The sequence below is a fragment of the Candida dubliniensis genome, chromosome 2 (genome assembly GCF_000026945.1).
Source record: "Candida dubliniensis CD36 chromosome 2, complete sequence".
Taxonomy (NCBI): domain Eukaryota; kingdom Fungi; phylum Ascomycota; class Pichiomycetes; order Serinales; family Debaryomycetaceae; genus Candida; species Candida dubliniensis.
This window is the reverse complement of record NC_012861.1, coordinates 2,052,982-2,073,405: the sequence shown is the minus strand read 5'-3', so window position 1 is coordinate 2,073,405 and position 20,424 is coordinate 2,052,982. Positions and strand designations below refer to the sequence as shown.

The window sequence follows — 20,424 nt, the reverse complement described above, 5'->3', positions numbered from 1 at the left end:
TATTGATATACCAACTTTAAATACCACCGAAATGTCCACCCAGTGAACCACCAAAAGGACCACCCAGTGAACCACCAAAAGGACCACCCAGTGGACCACCAAAAGGTCCTTCAGAAGAACTTCCTCCAAATGGATCATCAAATCTAGCACCAGGTGGAGCTCTTGAATTAGGACCTTGTTGTTGTTGTTGTTGTCGTTGACCAAATATTGGATGGTCTAAAGCAGGATACATTCCTTGATGATGATTTTGAGAGTTTTGTAAAGGATCTATAAATGGTGTTAATGTAGGATGTTGAGGAATTCCTGGAGGATTTAAATCATCAGATCCAATTGATGGCACTACATTGTTATTGTTGCCACGTCCCAATTGATTAGTTAATGGTGGTGGTGGACTTTTAATTTCATATTCATCATCAAAATCAGGCATATCCAGAGGTCTTTTCGTAGTAGGAGCGGGAGCAGATGATCCTGTAAATATCGAATTATCAGGATGTGCAGAGGTTGGTGCTTGTGGTGGTGGTGGTGGTGGTGGTGGATTATATGGTAATTCTGGAGTTGGTGATCTAATACTTTCTGAATCGGTATGTTCTTCAATTATTGGACCTTTAGAAGAAGTATTACTGAAAATAGAACTAACTTTTTCATCATCAACAAGTAATCTAAATTTTGTTTTAAATTTTTCAATCAAATCTTGAGGAATTTCTTTATTATTATTATTATTATCATCATCAATAGGAAATTTAATTGAATCATTACTACCAGTAATAAACCATTCCCAATTAATTAATGCATTATCTAATCTACCAGCAATATTTAATACATTAACTAATGATTGAGTTTCAGATATTTCTGTAAAACTTAATATTAATAATTGTTCTTCACCTTTAAATAATTTCACTTGTTTAAGTTTAGTATCATCAGTAAATTGAACTTGTTTAAACCCTTGAGATGTAGGATATATTTCACTCATATATTGAGATACCAAATAAAATGTCAATTGGAAATAATTATTAATAGTCATTTTTCAAAGATAGTTATGGGTAATAACAACAACACAGTATAATAAAAGAAAAAGATGATGTTGATAAAGTGTTAATATATTTGATTGCTTTGCTTTGCTTTAGTTGTATGTTATATGATATTTATCCATGTCGCTCCGTTTCCCTCCCCCCTCCCTTTTTCTTATGATTTGCCCTTGCAAGGATTAAAGTGTGTCATTCATTTTATCACGGAAACACGACCCTTCCCAGCCCGCCGCCCCCCTTCCCCCCAAGTCAGGTGATTAACAGAAGAACTTTCTAGAGGAAACTTTGATTTAAAAAACAAACGAAAGAAAAAGGGATCATCAGAAATGATTGTTAATGGATCATTGGTGGGTTATTTTTGGTGATCTTTGAAGTTTGTTAATTGAGTACCTAAGATATTTACAATTTCGAAGAAAAAGGAGTGAGTTTATGACTTGAATGATATGAAGTATTATTGTTTTAGAATGTATAGTCTTTCGACTGTTTGTAGAAGTTGGGTGCAAAGACAATTTGGGGGGAATCTTTGCATCACCATTCTTCCTATAAAGCAATATCAGACATTACTAATGAAAATCGTACCATATCGGTAGGTGGTGTTAGATACTTCCTTTGTTCCAGTAATTACAAGAAATGATTGTATTGAAGAATTAAAATGAGCCCAGACCAAGTTGATACCAAAAAGATGAAAACAATTAAATTCCAATTTAATTCTTAAGTTGTATATATGCCCTTCGCCCAGGAATTTCTAATTTCTACTTTTCTATACAGTTCATTATTGGAAACGAAATCTTCTTTTGTTTTTTTTTTTTTTTTTGACAAGTAATTGTTGAATATTAGTTGTGATGATGATGATTTTGGAACAATTTCTGAATTGAAAACGTTTTATCTCGGGATTATTGTAAAGTCAACCAAAAGGAAATGCAACTTTTACTAAACAACTATATTTCTAGAGAATGTTGGAATTAGTTGTTTCTATATATGTATATGTATATGTTTTTTTTTTTGAAATGAAATTTCAGAAATTGATAACATTAATTAATGTAGATAATGATTGTGAGTAAATTGATATTGCCATAACTAAGTTCATTAGTGTGGTCATCATTGTGGATGGTATATAATAATTAACCAGTACAATACTAGGGTGTCGCCGGAATATTTTTCATTGCATCTAGCATGCTGCAATTCATTTATTTCAAATTGTTAACAATCCCCCCAGGTAACAAATCACTACAGTTTTAGACACTCACATATAGTAGACCCAATATGGAAATTGATATGAAATACCATTTCACCTTCCTCCTCTCCCCGGATGCTAAGAATCGTACTATATATGAATTATGTATCACCAAGTCATATTCTCAATATTTACAAACAAATTGTATGTATGCAACTCTCTAACATTCTTTGAAATTTCTACTATCCAACCCGTTTTCCTTTTCCTTTTGTTCTTCTACAAGTTATATATTATATACGGCCAACAAATATTAACTAAAAGTCCAAGTTATATAAATAATTAAAACTTTGCCCTTGATTGATAGAAATTTTTTTTGTTCAAAGCAGGCATCCCCCTTAAAGCTAATCTGATAGTTACCAAAAAAAAAAACCAAATATATTTAGACCTATTCAATCAATTCAATAATAATAATAATAATAATAAACAATATATTAGATATTAACTTGAAATAAACAAACCAAAACCAAAACCAAAATCAAAACGAAAAGAAAGGGAAAAGAGGGTTAGGATTAAAATCAAGATAACTAATATATTATTATAATAGCAAGATTAATAAAACAGAGAAGAAAATCAACCTATCATTATATTTGTATCAAATAACACTACCTACTAACATAAATATTAATAGTTGTTGTTCTGCTGTCTCTGTCTCCCTTTTTTTTTTTTTCCCAAATTTACCATATTATAAAATTTTTTTTTTTTTTTTTTTCCTTTTTTAACTTTTAAAAACACCAAACGACAACAACTAACCAACAACAACAACTAACCAACGGTGGACAACAAAGACAAAGACAAAGAAAAAAAACAACTTGCAATTTACAATTTTGTTATTCTTTACTGTTAAAACACATCATGACTACAACAGTTCCATTAATTTATTCATTTCCAGAGTTTTTAGGAGTTGCTGATGCTGTTGCTGATCATATTATTACTGCTCAAAATCAAACTCTTTACAATACTACTGATCTTGATCAAATTGAACTAATCAAACAAAGATCAGGTAATACCCCTTTACATACCCCAAGACATAGTCAAAGTGGTATAGAATTGACATCAAGTTCAACATTAAATACTCCACTATCAAGAAATGGATCATCACCTAAATTGAACAACAATAACAATAATAATAATAATAATAATAATAATAGTAGTAGTGGTGGTGGTAGTGGTAGTGGTGGCAGTACTAGACCTAAAAAGGAAAAGAAGATTCAAAAAAAACAAGAAATTAGATTTAAAATTGCTATTTCTGGTGGTTCATTAATAAAAATTTTACATCAAGGATTATTACCAAGACAAAAATATATTGAATGGGATAAATGGGATATTTATTTTGCTGATGAAAGATTAGTACCGTTTAAAAGTAATGATTCAAATTATGGTCAAGCTAAACGAGAAATATTTGATTTAATTACTGGTGATAAAAAACCTCGAATTTTCCATGTTGATGAATCATTAATTAATGATTCTCAAGAAGCAGCTGATGAATATGAAAAACAATTGATTAATAATTTTGCTAAAAAAGATTCAGTAAAATTACCTTTATTTGATTTATTTTTATTAGGTTGTGCACCAGATGGTCATATTGCTTCATTATTTCCAAATCATGGTGAACAATTGAGAGAAAAATTAGCTTGGGTTTTACCAGTATCAAATGCTCCTCTGGGTCCAGAAAATAGAATTACTTTATCTATACCAGTTATATGTCATTCATCAAGAGTAACATTTGTTGTTGAAGGATTAACTAAAGCACCAATCATTAAAACTATTATGGAAAGACCAGAAAAGGGGTTACCAAGTTCAATTGTTAATGAAGGTGCTGCTGGTAGAGTAAGTTGGTTTGTTGATGATGATGCATTGAATGATTTGTTTGATATAACTAAAAAGAAATATAAATATTTATCAATACCTGAACCAAATCATTAACAAAACAAGATTAAATCAACATCTGTAACCCCCCCAAAAAAGAGGGTGGGGCAGGAAGGAATTTGCATTTTTTATTTCATAGTTTGTCACAATTATATGCTCAATCATTATTACTATTATTATTATTAGTGGTAGTAGTATTTACATTTAACATTTCCACTTTAGTTTTGTTTAGTTTAGTTTAGTTTATTATAGTTTTTTTTTTTGTTTGTTTGTTTGTTTATATATCTTATTGATTTTCTTGATGTTCTTGATTTAACAATTTATATTTTTAAACATCTTTTTGAATATATTCTGATGGAGCTCTAGAAGCCCATTCTGTCCAACTACCATCATAAACTCGAACTGGTAAATTTAATTTTAAAATACATTCAATAGCAAATTTTAAAATAACTGCAGTAACTCCAGTTCCACACATAACTATAATTCCTTTAGGATATATTTTTCTTTCTATTAAATCATCAAATCTATTATTATTATTATTATGATTATTGTGATTATTATGATTATGATTATTATTATGATTATTTAATAAAGTTTGAAAAATATTAATAATTTCTTGTTTACTTTTAAATTGTTTAGTTGAATTATTTTTTAATAATGAATTAAATGGTAAATTAATTGCTCCAGGTATATGACCAGAACTTAAACCTGGTCTTGGTTCATTAATTTTACCAATAAATCGATTTAATGATCTAGCATCTAAAAGTAAATAATCTTTTAAATTTTTATTTTCAATTAATTGTAATAATTCTTCATATTCAATAACTTGTTGTTTATAATTTTGTTTAAATTGTTTTGCATCAAGTTTAACAATATCGTTATCATTTTGATTTTCTGGTGATAGTTGTTGTGGTGCTTGTGGTGGTGATAGTTGTTCTGGTGGTGGTGGATTTTTATCAAGGGGATATTGTGATTGTTTATAATTTAAATAATTATCTAATAAATATACTTTGTTATGACCAAATAATGAAAAAGTCCAAGCAATTCTAGGACTCAGAAATATACCTAATTTATCATAAATTACTAATGAATCATTTAAATTTAAATTTAAATTTGAATATATTTGTTCAATAATTGATAAATCTTTTGGTAACATATGAGGATATAAACTATTTTTATCAATATAATAATCTAAATCAAAAAATTTCAGTCCAGGAATACGTTCTTTAATAAATTCTTGTTTAGCATTTTTAGGATCATTAGGCATAAACCAAGTAGCATCAATTGGAATTACTCTTTTAGTAGGGTTTGATGTAGATAATAATACTCGATATGCTGATGGTGTAATTGTTGTTAAAAATGATTTAGACATTTTAATATATAGTTTGAATAATTAATAAAAAAAAAAAAAAAAGGAAATGATGATGGTAATGGTGGTAATGGTGGTGGTGATTATAGATCTGGTTTGTTTGAGATCTGTCTCTCTCCATACATATTTTTTTTTTTTTGTTGTTGTTGTTGTTGTTGTTGTTGTTGTTGTTCAATTTTTGTTCCATTTGGGGAGGAGGACTAAGACTAATTTATGGGGAGTGAGGGAGGGCACGGTTTTGCATATCCCCCCCAGAATTAATTAATTAATTTCTCTTTTAACGTTGATATAGCTATGAGCCTTTCTTCCCCTGTTTTTGTTTTTGTTTTTGTTTTTGTTAAAAATAAAGAACTCAATTCTCAAATATTAACAATCCTTCTTCTAATTCCATCACCAATTAAAGTTGTAAAATATTGAAATCTCTGTAAAAAAAAAAAAAAATCTCCACTAATTACTAATTAGATATAATACAATAATAAAATAATTATTCATTTAACATTAATACAAGATATATCTAATATACAAAACAAAAACACACACCCACAATAACCATAACCATAACCATAACCGTCTAGTCTAGTCTAGTCTAGTCTAGTCTAGTCTAATCTAATTGTCTATTTATTTATCTAATATATTTTTTTTTCGAAATATCTAGCCACATTAAACCCTATAAAGGCAAATCCAATAGCTAATTCAAATCCAATATCACCACCAAATTCTCCAATTTGTCTACCAATTACTCCACTATACCAAGTTTGATTCATACCTAAAACCACTCCAGCAACTCCACAAGCAAAACCGAAAACTCCAGCATAACCAATTGGATAAGCTTGTTTATCATTCCATCTTTCATAATCATAACCATCAAATCTACCATTATTCCAAATGAAATGAGATGCAAACATTATACTTTCATAAATTGATAAATAATATGAAATTAAATTCATAAAATTTTCCATAACCGCTTCAAATTTATAATAAGCTGGAATACAAATTGCTAAAGTTGCTCCATTACCAATAATAGTCCAAGCTACTCTAGGGATTTTTCTAAATCCTGACCAAACTGTTTGAGCTGATAAAGCCATTGAATACATATTGGGAACATTATTAGCCACGGTAGATAAAGCCAATATAACACAACAAAATTGACCAAATCCATGTAAAGAATCTTGAACCAAAATAGCATAAACTAATCCACCAACAGAATCTTCATTATATAATTTAGTCCATTGAGGATCATTAGCAATACCAGTAGCACAAGCAGCTCCTAAAATTAAAGTAAACATTAAAGGAGTTAATAAACCGAAAAATATACTGAAAAAAATTTTCCAAGGATTAGTATTACGAGGATGATAAACAACATAATCACTCAGATAAGTTGTCCAACCAGTGGCAAATCCGAAAACTGTACCACCAAAACTTAAAACATTACCAGCAGTAGTTTCACCTTGTTGAAAAGATTCATTAGTAAATTTATTTGTCATAGCAAATCTAACAATAATAATAATAAAAATAATTAAATTAGGAATCCAAGCCCATTTTTCATAAATATGAATAACATGATAACCGAAAAATGTCACTAATACTGTACAAACAACAATAATAAGACAACCGGCCCAAGGAGGTAAAGCACCATTATTAACAATATGTAATAATTGAGCTGAAGACATGGTATTAACTGCACCCCAACCAACACAAGCAATAACATTAATGGCAGCGAAAAGTCTGGTAGTAAGATCACCAATTAAAAATTTTGATAATAACATTTGTCTTAATCCTAAAGCTGATCCAAAACATGAAAAAAATGCTACTGGGAATCCACCTAATATTGAAAAAAAAATAATTACTAATATTGCTTGACCAAAAGCTAAATTAAAAACTGTTATTCCTAAAGCACCTAATGAAAATGTTGCAATAACTAAATTTGCACTTAACCACATTGTAGCTAAATTCCAAAATGAATTATCAGTTTTTTCTTCATCAGTAACTAATTCAATACCTTTAGTTTCTGCATTTAATTTATGAGCCCATTTATCAATAAAATTTAATTTTGTTGATTCAATTTCACCACCAGATGATGATGGTTCCATAGTAGTACTAATGTTAGTATCATACAGATACAGATTGACTGATGTCTTTTCTGGCATTGATAAATTTTTTTCTGGATCACTAGACATGTTTAAAGGGTAAACCTTAGTATAATAATAATAATAATAATAATAAGATGTGTTGTAAAGATGGTGATGAAAGAATTATATTTACTTGTTTGTTATTAAGTAAATATATAGGTGATGATTTGGGAATGAAGAGGGATAAAATGGTTAAAGGTTTTTCTTTAAAATAAATTGAAAAATAAGTTATAAAGAAAGGGAGGGAAGGGAAGGGAAGGGAAGGAAGGAAGGGAAAAGAAATGATATTAAATATTAAATATTAAATATTAAATATGAAAGAAAGATAAGCATTTAAGAAAAAGATTTGATATTTATTATTGTAGTTGTTATTGTTGTTGTTGTAGTTGTTGTTGTTAAAGGACGATGAGTTGATATACCAAAGTAAGAGAAAAAATTTTTCTCTTAAGGCAATAAAACATTCATTCACACACTCACACACACTAATACTATTACTCAAAAACAGAAAAACAGAAAAAAAAAGAAATTAAATTAAATTAAATTAAAATTTGACTAAAAAAATTTTACACAATTTTAAACAATCAATATTATATATAGATAGATTAAGACAATCAATTAATGACAATTTGTCCTCCATTCCATCGGAATCTCCATTTCCATTTTAATTTCCATTTCCATTTCCATTTCCATTTTAATTTAATCATCAAATCTGTTTTGACCAATATCAATCATTTATTACTTATTATTTTTTTTTTTGCCTAATCCATTGTGGAATAACAACAACATCATCATTATGATTAATTGTTACCTTCTATAATCAATTTACAAAAAGGGGTCTTTTATTTTCATCTTTATCTTTATCTTTATCTTTATCTTTATCTTGTCTTGTCTTGTTACCAAGAAAATTTAAATAAAACCTTAATATTGATACATAACCTTCTTCTTCTTCTTCTTCTTGTTAGTCGATTTATCTGACATGTCTGACATGTCAATCAATCAAAAAAAAGCTTATATTGATAGTATGTCAACGCCTTAATGATGTTGCCTTCCGCCCTTAATGGAGATTCCCATCCCATCCCATCCCATCGCATCCCATATCCCTTTTTTTTTAATTTTACATTACACCTTTGTAATAAGAATCTTATCAATAATATTATGTAATGTAGTTTATAATATGCTGCCTGAATTATTATTATTATTCTTTCTTTTTTTTTTTTTTTGTTGTTGTTGTTGTATTAATACGGCACCAAATATATCTTATTATTCGCAATGGTTTTGATTGGGTTAAGATTAGATTTTATCGGTCTTATCAAATTTCATGAATCCATAAATCTATGATATATATATATACACCCACACACCCCACACACCCCACACACCCACAACCATCACAACTATATCTATATTAATCTAATGTTTCTTTCAATATCAATTAGTTTAATATATTAAGTAGAAGTTATTTTGAATTCTAAAGTTTTCTAATAAATCCATTTTGATGATGATTATGATGATTGTGATATTTTCCACAAAATCTCCGAAAAAACAAAACGGCATTTTTTTTTTTTTTTTTTTTCTTGTCCCACCCACACACACACAATATCATTATCATTATCTTTTCTAATATTATTTCATTTATTACAATTTCCTCTATTATTACAATGTTATTAATCTATTCTATTCTATTCGAATGTTGTTGTTATTGTTATTTTTTTTTTTTTGACTCTAGTTGTTTTCAAAAAAAAAAGGTATCACAAACATACTGGAGAATTTGGGCTAACAACATATCATTAAATTATATAGTTTATAAATTATATAAACTATATAATATTGGCACCAATTTAAATTTAAATATACAGTTTTCCATACAGTTAGTTAGTTATACATGTATACATACATGTATGTATATAGTTTTCCATACAGTAACTTTTTAAATTATATAACCCCATTTATTTAATGTAAAGATTTGGGTTTAAAATAAAAAAAGTGTATCCATCATTTTGTTGTTCAGTTGGTAGCACCGCTAGAACGTGACTTTTAGGGCTATAAGCCTAACCAATTTTACACTACTCTACAACGAAATAATCAACTGCTTACACCAGAAGAAGTAGAAGAATGTGTGTGTTTTTTTTTCATTTCATTTCATTTAAATTAACATATATTTGTATGTATGTATGTGTATATTAAAAAATATTATGTAGACGAATGAACGAATGGACGAATGGACGGATACGGATACGAAAATAATATTTTTATAATAGTTCTTTTTTTTTTCAACCTTTTTTCAAAATTGAATACCATTAATTTTCAACAATTCTTGTAATTTTTCAACTTGATCTTGTAAAATTTCTTTTTCATTAATCAAATTTTCAACTTTTTCTTCCAATTGATTCATTCTTTCCATTTTACGAGCTCTTGATCTTCTAGCAGCTTCAGTATTTTTAGCTCTTTTTAAAGCAGCTGCATCTTTAATATCATCAATAATAATTGGTTGTAAAGGTTGAGATCTTTGTTTTTTAGAATAAGTAACACAACCTAAATGATCAACTTTAATTCTTTTTTTAGAATCCAATAATGGTGTTGGTAATGTTGATGAAGGATTTGGTGTTTCCAATTGAAATTGTCTTTTACCACTTGCAGTAGCACAACCAGTAATGACTGTGGTAGCAACAGTACTTTCTGGACTATTTGATGATGAAGTAGAAGCAGAAGTAGAAGCAGAAATGGTTCGATTTGGTGATGGTTCCAATAATAAACCTTCAATAGTAGTTTCCTCTCTTGGAACAAGAGCATCATCATCATCAACATCAACATCAACTTCATTATCATTATCATTTTTCAATGATAATATTGGTTCTTCTCCAACAATATCATGATCATCACCAAAAAGAGCAACCCAATCATCTGATGAATTGACTTTACATCCGTCCATAATCAAATCCAATTCATCAAACATTGGAGTATGATCAATATCATTAACTCCATGTAAATTAGTACTAAAAACCGATTCCAATACACTAGAATGGATTTGAAATGGAGTAGAAATAGTTTCAGAAGCTTTTTGCATTTCTGGTAAATTCAAACTTAATTCCAAACCAGGTTCGTTTTTAATAGTAGTAGTAGTAGTATTGGTGGTGGTGGTAGTATCAGCAACAACCTTTTGATGGAATTGTTTAACTTTTGGTGAAGCAAATAAATCTTGGGATTCAAATAAAGAATCTTCGTAAATAATAGGAGTAGTAGCAGACATAATAACAGTAATAGTAATAGTAATAGTAATAATAATAAATGGTAACTTAACAAAAAATTAATTAATTAATTAATGTAATTTAATAACAACTGTAGTAATAATAATAATAACAATAATATCGAGGTAGGACTTTCTAAAGTAGTAGTAGTATATTTCTTTCTTTCTTTTAATTTTAATTTCTAAGGTAGCAATAGCAATAGCAGTAGTAAAAGGGACACCATTTTAACGGTTAAAAATTTATAATAATTCTATTTTAGCATATTTAATGAAAAAAAAAGTCAGGGGGGGAGGGTAAAGGTGTTGTTGTAACTTAATTTGATAACAAAAAAACAACTATTTTCTTTTTAAAATTAATAAAAACAAATTTATTGTAATACGGACAAAGGGGTGGAGGGTAAAAATAAATTTAGGCACACATTTTTTTTTTTATTCTAATGTATAAAAACTTGGACAATATAATGAATAAAAAGGGTAAATAATAATAGTAATAATAATAGTAATAATAATAGTAATAGTAATAATTTATAAGAAGTAGTAGTAAGTATTAGTTGTTGTTGTTGTTGTTGTTATGTTACTTTGTTCCTAATTTATAATTGGTGTTAAAATTAATAAGAGAAAAGAAAAGAAAAGGAAAGGAAAGGAAAGGAAAAAAAAAATTTGTAATTTAAATCCTACAAGGTTATTTGTAGTTGGTTTTATAATGCAAAGGAAAGGAAAAAAAATTTTTTAAAAAAAGGTCGTGTTCCATGTTCCAGAAGTTAATGTGTCACAAACAATTCAATTGTTTTTGAATGAGGAGTTACACAACAATATTATTGGTCAATGATAATAATAATAATAATAATAATAGGACTACAACAATAACAATAACAAATATTTATTGTGTGTGTGAGAAGGTCGTGTCCCATGGGTGATAAAGCCTTACTTCTTCTTCTACACAACTACGAGATATGACTCATAAAGTTTATATTTACTACTACTATTATCCCTTTCCTTTCCTTTCCTTCCCTTTCCTTTCCTTTACCTTTACCTTTCCATACTTTCTCAGTTGTTATATCCCTTAAATAACAATAACGGTTTTCATAAAGTAATATGTTATATTATATTATTATAACTTTTAAACAATTTTCATATATTCAAAATTTGCCTTAGAATTTGCTATAGTATATTACAAAATGAAATGCCCTTTTCTTGTTAGTTATCACGTGTTGTAGTGCAATTTAATTTTATTGGTTTTTTTATTTATATGTAAATTAGTAAAATCTATAACTGAAAAAAAAAAATTAAAAAACTCCGGTACCGCAAAAACATAATACTATTAGCGATGATGATGATGATTATGATGATAATGATGATGAGAGAGAGAACCTATAAACCTCAATAAAGCATTGTAGTTTCTTTGTTACTTCATTTTAAACCATTTAGGAACTTTTGATTTTTTAATAGATTTAGAATCATCATCATTATTATTATTATTATTATTATTATTATTATTATTATTATTACTGGTGTTTCTTCTTGACAGGGTAATTGATTTTTCATTTTCTTCTATCTCATTTGGTAATTCTCCTCTATGTCTTTCTAATATTCTTTCAGGTAATTCTTCAGTTGGTTTAATATTTAAATTTAAATTGGAATTTAAATTGGAATTTGAATTTAAATTTAAACTTTCATTTTTAATATAAGGTCCTTTTAAATTTAAATTAGATTTTTGTAATTCCCAAATAAGCATAATTTTTTCTTGTTGAAAATCAGGTAAATTATATAAATATTCATTCTTATTATCATTATTATTATTATTATTATTATTATTATTATAAGATAATATATCAATAGTTTTAAAAGGTGGATAACCAAATTTTAAATTATAATTATTAATAAATTTTGGTAATAATAATTCATCAATTTTTTTAATTAAATCATTAAATTTAATTTTTTCAATATTTTTAATAAAATTAATTTGTAAAATTTTTAAATCAGGAAATTTTATTCTAATTTGATATTTATTAGGTGGTGATGAAATTATAGCATGATTAATATGATTTTTTTTTTTACCAGAATCTCTAATGATATTTTGATATGTTTTCAATTGATTTAATGTTAATTCATAATCTTCATCAGGATTTTCGTATAATTCTTTTTCTTTTTCTTCTTCTTCTTCTTGTTTCTTAATGGAAGGAATGTATAATTGAGGAGTATCATTGATTTCTTCTTCTTCTTCTTTTTCTTCTTTTTCTTCTAATTGAAATGTATATTGTTGTTGAGGTTGTACAATTGTTGGATGTGCCGATTTTTCTTGTTTTGGTTCCAATATTTGTATATCATTCAAAGAAGAAAACTCCTGTGGTTGTGGTTGTGGTTGTGGTTGATTTTCTTTTAGATCTTCTTCAATAATATCATCTTCCACAACCCTAACATTTTGCTTCTCTTTCTCTTTCTGTTTCTGTTTCTCTTGCTCTTGCTCTTGCTCTTTTAATCTCTGTTCTAATTTCTCTTGTTCTTGTACTTTCTTTCTAATATTCTCTTGTTTAATATGTAATTTAATTGCTTCTTCTTGTCTTTGTTTAACAATTCTATCATTATCATTATCATTATCATTATCATTATCATTATCTATTTTTTTATATTTAAATCGAATAACAACATTATTAGATTTCCCAACAATTGATTCTAATGTAGTTTCATGATATTTTTCCGATTCAATAATAACATTAACAATTCGTAATTCTGATTTTTTGGTACTATTATCATCATCATCATCATCACCACCACCATTAAATTTCTTAATTAATTCAATTAAATTTAATCCACTAAAACATTTTTCTACCTTAATTGAACCAGTATTATCATTAATAAATTTAACATTAATTTCATGTTGATTAGTGGTAGAGGTGGTGGTGGTAGAGGTGGTGGTGGTATTGGTGGTTGCCGTGTTGCTGATGTTCAATTTGGCGATGGTTTTTAAATTCAATTTAGCATTATTTAATAAATTAGTTAATCGAATAGGTAATGATCCATCTAATAATTTACCATTATGATAAAGTTGACCTTCATAATTATTACTATCAATTTTATATACTGTTAAAGCTTGTAATATTAATTGATTAATTGATATTGATTTAGGAACCGTGATTTTTTTACCTTGTAATGGTTGATTATAATTAATAAAAAAATTGATTGTAGGTGTTGATGATGAAGATAAAGACATTGTAAATTGATTTTGGATGAATAGAGAGGAGTTTAGTTTTGGATGAATAGAGAGGAATTGTTTTGGATGATTGATTTAGTGGCAAATCATTAAGAAAATTGTCAAAACATTTGAACAATTGAACAATTGAACAAGAAACAAAAAGTATTGAGTTGAGATCTTCTCCAATCTGCACGACCAAAAAATGGATGGCAGGTACTGGAAAAATCCATTACAATAAGTTAAGTTATGAAAGTGTCATTTATCTTAGTATATGATTAGATACATAATAATAATCCTAGTATTACATAGGAGATTACAAGTTGCAATAACTTCCATAATTACAAGTCTTATTATTATTATTATTATTAAATATTGGAGAATATACACCTATTTCATTTCTCTAAACTTGTCCCCAAATATTACATCTGTACGTACATATATATATATATACACATATATATATACAAGTGAAACAAAATAAATTAAAATTTCATTCATTTGATAAACTTTTTGGAGTATCTTACCCCCCACCCTACTCCAGCCCCCCCTTTTTTTTAATTTTTTTTTACTTTTTTTTTCAATCATTAGGAATATATTTACTTTTCAAAATTCTTCTTACTGATTCTGGTGAAATATGGAAAATTTTTCCTAAATCAGCAGTAGTAAAATGAGGGAAATATTGTTTTAATTCTTTTAATTTATTCATTTCAGATCTTGATAATTTTTTCAATGGATTCCAATGATTATGTTTTAATTTAATAGTTCGATTTCGTTTTAACCAAAATGGTTGATTATAAGGATTATGTTTTATATCATTTTTAATAATTGATTTTCGAAATTGTTCATATGATATGGAGTCTATAGGGTCTATTATGGAAGATGAATGATTTGATAAAGAAGAAGAAGAAGAAGTTGTGGTCGTGGTGGTGGTAGTGGTGGTGGTGGGTAATTTCTTGCCTTTTGATGATTTTCGAGATTTATTATTTGTTGAATAATATGAATACCAATTATATATAAATCTATTTATTGGTGATATTTTACAACTTGGACTTATAAATAGTTGTTTTATCATTGTTGGAATAATAAATATAGAATAGATGAGATGAATCAAGAATCAAAGAATTAAAAAAATATTCTTCTTGCTTTCTTTTCTTGTTATATTTAGTCGTGTAATTAGGCTGTGTTTTTTTTTTGGAAGGACAACAAAACCACCACCCACTCACCACCAAAAAAAATCTGGACTTGACCTGAAAAACATCCACCCACCACGTATTACAACAACAACAACAAAGTTAATAAGCTGGTCTTCTTCTAATTCACTCACCATCTCCACGTTCCCATAATATATATATATATACATATACATATATAACTTGATAATATGATAACTGATGAACAATTAAATACTATTGCATTGACATTTGGATTTGCATCAATAATACTAATCATAATATATCATGCCATATCCACCAATTTATATAAATTACAAAAAAAATAATGATTCATTCATTTAATATCTTCATTCATTTACTAAAATAAATGGATATTGAAACTATTGTGATAAGTAAAGAAAACCAAATAAAAAAAATTGATGGAAAGTTGTCATTTATATTTTTAATCATAGATAATTCTATTTACAAAGCTAATATGGTGATAATAATATATAGTAATGGAAGATGGTTTTTATTTGATATCATAAATACAAATCTTCCCCCCCCCCTTCCACACACACCCATACACCTATATATATATACATATATATCTTTTTAATTGAATATATAACTTTGCTTTGTTGATTTTTACTTTGTATGTGTTTGACACGTGACCTTTGCCGACTTTTCCCTCCTATATACCGGAAAAAAATCTTTTATATATATTATAGTGTGTTTTAAAAGGGTGAAGAAGAAGAAGAAGGCGAAGAAGAGGACGAAGCAAAAAAAAAAAAAAAAAAAAAAAAAATTTTCATTCCTGTATTTGATAGAAAGAGAGTGATTTACCTTCCTTGATATATATAAAAGAGCTTTTGATTTATATTCATTGTTATATAAAGAAAGAAAGAAAGAATATCATATAATAGTATTAACTTATTATTCTTATTCTTATTCTTATTATTTATTTATTTTGTATTATTTTGGTCGAAAAAAAAAAAAAAACAACCCCCCCCCCAAAATTCAAAAAAAGAGAAACCACTATTAGAGACTAGTTTCATCAATAATAACACCTACAACAACAAGAACAATAATAATATCATAATAATAATAATCATCATAATGTCGTGGATATTTGGAAAATCATCAACATCATCAACAACAACAACAACATCCACTACTACTAATAATAACGATCAATCAACCATTAAACAAACTTTAGGTTTTGATCCTAAAGAAGTTACTGATGTCAATACCATTATATCTACTCCTGGAGCCATTTCTGCTAGTAGATTACATCCATTAGCTGGATTAGATAAAGGAATTGAATATTTAGATTTAGAAGAAGAACAATTAAATACAGTTGAAGGTTCAAAAGGTTTAATTCCAAGTAGATCATGGACTGATGATTTATGTTATGGTACTGGAGCAATATATTTATTAGGTTTAGGAATTGGAGGTTTATATGGTTTTCAACAAGGTTTAAAAACTTTACCTAATTCATCAATTCCATTTAAAGTTAAATTAAATCATATTTTAAATAATATTACTAAAAGAGGTCCATTTTTAGGTAATAATGCTGGGGTATTAGCTTTAACTTATAATTTAATTGATTCAACTATTGATGGTATAAGAGAAAAACATGATGATTTAAATTCGGTAATTTCTGGTGCTTTAGCTGGAGCATTATTTAAAAGTAGTGCTGGATTAAAACCAATGACTTATTCTTCAGTAATGATGGCTGGAGTTGCTGGTATTTGGTGTGGATTGAAAAGATTTTTACAAGAGTAAAAAAAAAAAAAAGTAAGTTTTTGATGATGGGGTTTGTTATAATACTTGTATAAAGAAGAAGAAGAATAAACAAATATATATATATGTAGGTAGGTAGGTAAATGATTTATCTATAAATTTAATTATTAAGATTATTTAAGTAACCTTGATTGGGTTTTCTTTGAGTGGTAGTGTTTGTTGTTGTTGTTGTAGTTGTTGATTGTTTGTCTTTTTCTTTTTCTTTTGTCGTTTAGATATATTGATATTATCATTCATTACAAGTGGTCTTTTAGTTGGAGTATCATCAAAATCTTTTAACATAATTGATTCTTTGTCTTTCCATTCATGGAAAAATTTCGTCATATATTCACCTCTTTTATTAATATGATTATGAAATTGTTCTAAATTGAAAAAATTGGATTTTTGACAATCACGATTCATTATAGTGAAAATTTTATCCAACCCCTTTATTGGTTGTTGTTGTTGTTTTTGTTGTTTTTGTTGTTTTTGTTGTTGTTGTTGTTGCAAAATTTCTTCATATTCTTGAAATATTTCATTTAATATATTATCCATTTGATGAAAATTTTTCGTTTGAGATATTTTTTGAAAATATTTTGATTTACCAGGTATCATATTTAACATTAAAAATTTTGTTGCCAGGAAATTTTCATAATATTTTTGACAAATTTCAAATAATTCTTTTATAATTAAATATTGAGGTTTTGGAAATTGATTAAAAATTGAAGGATTTGCTTCAGCAGCTTCAGCTATCATTATACTTAATTTTTTTTCATTATCATTTAAAGCCATTTGAAGATTTTTTAAATCATTAACATTTTGCATATTACCATTAATTATTAAATTAACTTGAGAATTTTCAATAATTGGAATTAATTTTGGTAAAAAATTCCAAATTGGATCTTGACGATTTCTCATAATTGGAGTTCGACAATGAATAGTTAAATTAGATATCCCTGTTTGTAAAATTTTTTCAATTAAATTTTTCAGTTGATAATAATTATTAAATAATCGAATTTTACAACTAATGGATTTTTTTTTAGGAATACCAATTTTTTCAACTAAATTAATTAATATACAACATAATTTATCAGGAGTTTTCAATAATTCTGCTCCCATACCACTATGAGTAGAAAAATTTTTCGGACAACCACAATTTAAATCAATACCATCAACATCATCAATCACTTTATTAGCAGCTTCGACAGCTAATTGAGGATCACTCGATCCAAGTTGTAATATTAATTTCCCAGTTTCATCAGGATGTTTACGGAATATCACAGTTTTTTTATCCAGTTGTTGATGATTAGATACAATATAATCAATGGTATTTAATTCTTGATTGATGATTCGAGTCGATTGTAAAATTTTTTTATCAACTAATTCTGGAGTCCAAAGTAAATCACAACCATATTTTAATGATAAAAGACGAATAGGTAGTTCTCCACTTCTTACCATAGGAGCAAGACATACTTTGTTAGCATATTCTATCATTTGTGGTGTATATAATAATGTGAAGATATCGGGATAGTGTTTTTTATCAGGTTGACAAATATATATATATATATCTTTTTTTTTTTTTTCTTTCAAGGTGGTTGTTGATGATGATGAGGTTGTGTAAGTGTGTCAAAATTTCCAACACACACACACTCACACACTCACTCACTCACAATCTTCAATATCAATAGAAATGGAAATCGTGAGAAATTGATAAATTGGTTGCAAAAATTGATAATGATAAAACCATCAATTGAAAGCAAAACAAAAAAATAGGAACATATATTGGTACTAATTATGATATTGGAAAGAATAAGAATCCTTTGATTAATAGATTATAGTGGATATAATTCTTGCAACTTACCCATCTTTTCCTATACATTTATTCCCGCTCCCTTACCTACTAAAGGGTGGTTAAAACTTTTAACTAATGAATTGAGAGTTCAAGGTGGCATTAGAATGAAAGTGGTTGTAATTATTGAAGGTACAAAACTTATGAAACAAACAGGGGTGTTGGTGTGGAATAATAGGGGGAAGGGGGGGAGGAAAGAGAATTAACGAATGATGGACTGGGCATAATAATTTGGTGGTAAGAAACCACATTCCCAAATCCAATACTACAAATCCATTTAAGTCAATGACCAACCAATAACACTTTGATCATTAGTCATCGGTATATTCCGATTAAGGAAACAAAAGAGAAAAAAAAAAAAAAAGGTGTGACACTTTTCTCTTCTTACGTACTTGGAAATCAGGCAGTACTAGTAGTAGTAGTGTATTTGAAGTAAAATGTCTGTAAGGAAGATAAGTTTTAGTTCAAACGTTTTTAATATTGACAAAGAAGTGAGTGAGTGAATGAGTGAGTGATTGGTTAGGCCTGATATGTATGACAGTATTTCGGAAATAACATTAAATAGAAAAAGATGAAAAAGAAGAAGAAGAAAATCCACCACTCTCCTACAATAAAATGTCTGGAAATGTTATCAAAAAAAGAAATAAAAAAAAAAAAAGAAACGTGAAAAATGTACAATACAGACAGTAAAAGAATTAGACAATTATTAGGAATGTTGCACGATGAGTTCTGGAGTCGTGCATTTAACTTACTAATCAATCAATCAATCAACACCCACCCATCCACCATCACCATCAATATTAGCAGTTGTTGTTATATTATTATATAGTAGGTATAGAAAGAAATCAATTGTCTTTGTTTTACGTGTCAATTATTATGCTTAAACAATTGTCTAAGTTTTAAAAGAACTAGACAATTTCAAATTGCGTGGTTCTTTCCTTCCTTCCCCTAATTTCCTTTCCCGTTTTTCCGCAGGAATCAATTATAACTTTGTAACAATCATCAATTGTTGCAAAGTAATGTGATATATAAAACAATACAAGAAACAAATCGTCATATTTTTTTTTTGGTTTATTCATTTCTTTAATTTTGTTTTATTATTAGGAAATGTCTACAATGTGGATATTTTTCTTAGTCCAATTCCACCAATTGCACCTATTCCCCCAATTTCACTGCCACTGCCACTGTCATACTACTAACAATGGATCTTCTTTTTTTTTTTTAGTTGAAATGCGTGTCATGTGTATTTTTGTATAGATTGTTGTTGTTGTTGTTGTTGTTGTTGTTTTAGTAGTCACGAGATCAGGTTTTTTTTTTTTTTTCTTGTCTGTTCACGTCTCTCCCCTCCTCACCCCACAGTTTTTTCTTCTTTAAAATCACACACACAAAAAAAAAAAAAAAAAAAAAACAGAAATGGTGGCACAATAATATGATTATCACCATCATGGATAGAAACAATTGATATAATCTAGAATATTCTAATACACCAGAAAAATGGTCAATTTCCACTCAATTGGATGTATGTCAGTGGGTGGGTGGGTGGGTGGATGAGTAGGGAATGTATAAAGTCGATTTCCAA

General features: G+C 27.6%; 9 protein-coding genes across 9 annotated transcripts; 2 read left to right on the top strand and 7 right to left on the bottom strand. All coding sequences in view use genetic code 12, as the record gives it.

Moving 5' to 3' along the window:
- Nucleotides 1-16: 16 nt before the first annotated feature.
- CD36_24050 (conserved hypothetical protein) lies at nucleotides 17-1,021 on the bottom strand (the record flags this gene model as incomplete). Its single annotated transcript, XM_002418834.1, has 1 exon — nucleotides 17-1,021. The coding sequence occupies one exon, from the start codon at nucleotides 1,019-1,021 to the stop codon at nucleotides 17-19; it is 1,005 nt and encodes a 334-aa protein (XP_002418879.1).
- A 2,090-nt stretch (nucleotides 1,022-3,111) lies between these two features.
- CD36_24040 (Sol1 homologue, putative) lies at nucleotides 3,112-4,182 on the top strand (the record flags this gene model as incomplete). Its single annotated transcript, XM_002418833.1, has 1 exon — nucleotides 3,112-4,182. One exon carries the CDS (start codon nucleotides 3,112-3,114, stop codon nucleotides 4,180-4,182), a length of 1,071 nt encoding a protein of 356 aa, XP_002418878.1.
- A 271-nt stretch (nucleotides 4,183-4,453) lies between these two features.
- Nucleotides 4,454-5,497, bottom strand: CD36_24030 (thiosulfate sulfurtransferase, putative; the record flags this gene model as incomplete). Its single annotated transcript, XM_002418832.1, has 1 exon — nucleotides 4,454-5,497. One exon carries the CDS (start codon nucleotides 5,495-5,497, stop codon nucleotides 4,454-4,456), a length of 1,044 nt encoding a protein of 347 aa, XP_002418877.1.
- A 623-nt stretch (nucleotides 5,498-6,120) lies between these two features.
- Nucleotides 6,121-7,671, bottom strand: FCY21 (purine-cytosine permease, putative; the record flags this gene model as incomplete). Its single annotated transcript, XM_002418831.1, has 1 exon — nucleotides 6,121-7,671. One exon carries the CDS (start codon nucleotides 7,669-7,671, stop codon nucleotides 6,121-6,123), a length of 1,551 nt encoding a protein of 516 aa, XP_002418876.1.
- Nucleotides 7,672-9,904: 2,233 nt separating this feature from the next.
- Nucleotides 9,905-10,870, bottom strand: CD36_24010 (amino acid biosynthesis regulatory protein, putative; the record flags this gene model as incomplete). Its single annotated transcript, XM_002418830.1, has 1 exon — nucleotides 9,905-10,870. The coding sequence occupies one exon, from the start codon at nucleotides 10,868-10,870 to the stop codon at nucleotides 9,905-9,907; it is 966 nt and encodes a 321-aa protein (XP_002418875.1).
- A 1,402-nt stretch (nucleotides 10,871-12,272) lies between these two features.
- Nucleotides 12,273-14,078, bottom strand: CD36_24000 (conserved hypothetical protein; the record flags this gene model as incomplete). Its single annotated transcript, XM_002418829.1, has 1 exon — nucleotides 12,273-14,078. The coding sequence occupies one exon, from the start codon at nucleotides 14,076-14,078 to the stop codon at nucleotides 12,273-12,275; it is 1,806 nt and encodes a 601-aa protein (XP_002418874.1).
- Nucleotides 14,079-14,637: 559 nt separating this feature from the next.
- On the bottom strand, nucleotides 14,638-15,132 carry CD36_23990 (conserved hypothetical protein; the record flags this gene model as incomplete). The annotated part of the gene is made up of 1 exon (XM_002418828.1): nucleotides 14,638-15,132. One exon carries the CDS (start codon nucleotides 15,130-15,132, stop codon nucleotides 14,638-14,640), a length of 495 nt encoding a protein of 164 aa, XP_002418873.1.
- Nucleotides 15,133-16,330: 1,198 nt separating this feature from the next.
- Nucleotides 16,331-16,999, top strand: CD36_23980 (membrane import machinery protein, putative; the record flags this gene model as incomplete). The annotated part of the gene is made up of 1 exon (XM_002418827.1): nucleotides 16,331-16,999. The coding sequence occupies one exon, from the start codon at nucleotides 16,331-16,333 to the stop codon at nucleotides 16,997-16,999; it is 669 nt and encodes a 222-aa protein (XP_002418872.1).
- A 135-nt stretch (nucleotides 17,000-17,134) lies between these two features.
- CD36_23970 (tRNA-dihydrouridine synthase, putative) lies at nucleotides 17,135-18,490 on the bottom strand (the record flags this gene model as incomplete). Its single annotated transcript, XM_002418826.1, has 1 exon — nucleotides 17,135-18,490. The coding sequence occupies one exon, from the start codon at nucleotides 18,488-18,490 to the stop codon at nucleotides 17,135-17,137; it is 1,356 nt and encodes a 451-aa protein (XP_002418871.1).
- Between the last annotated feature and the right edge of the window lie 1,934 nt (nucleotides 18,491-20,424).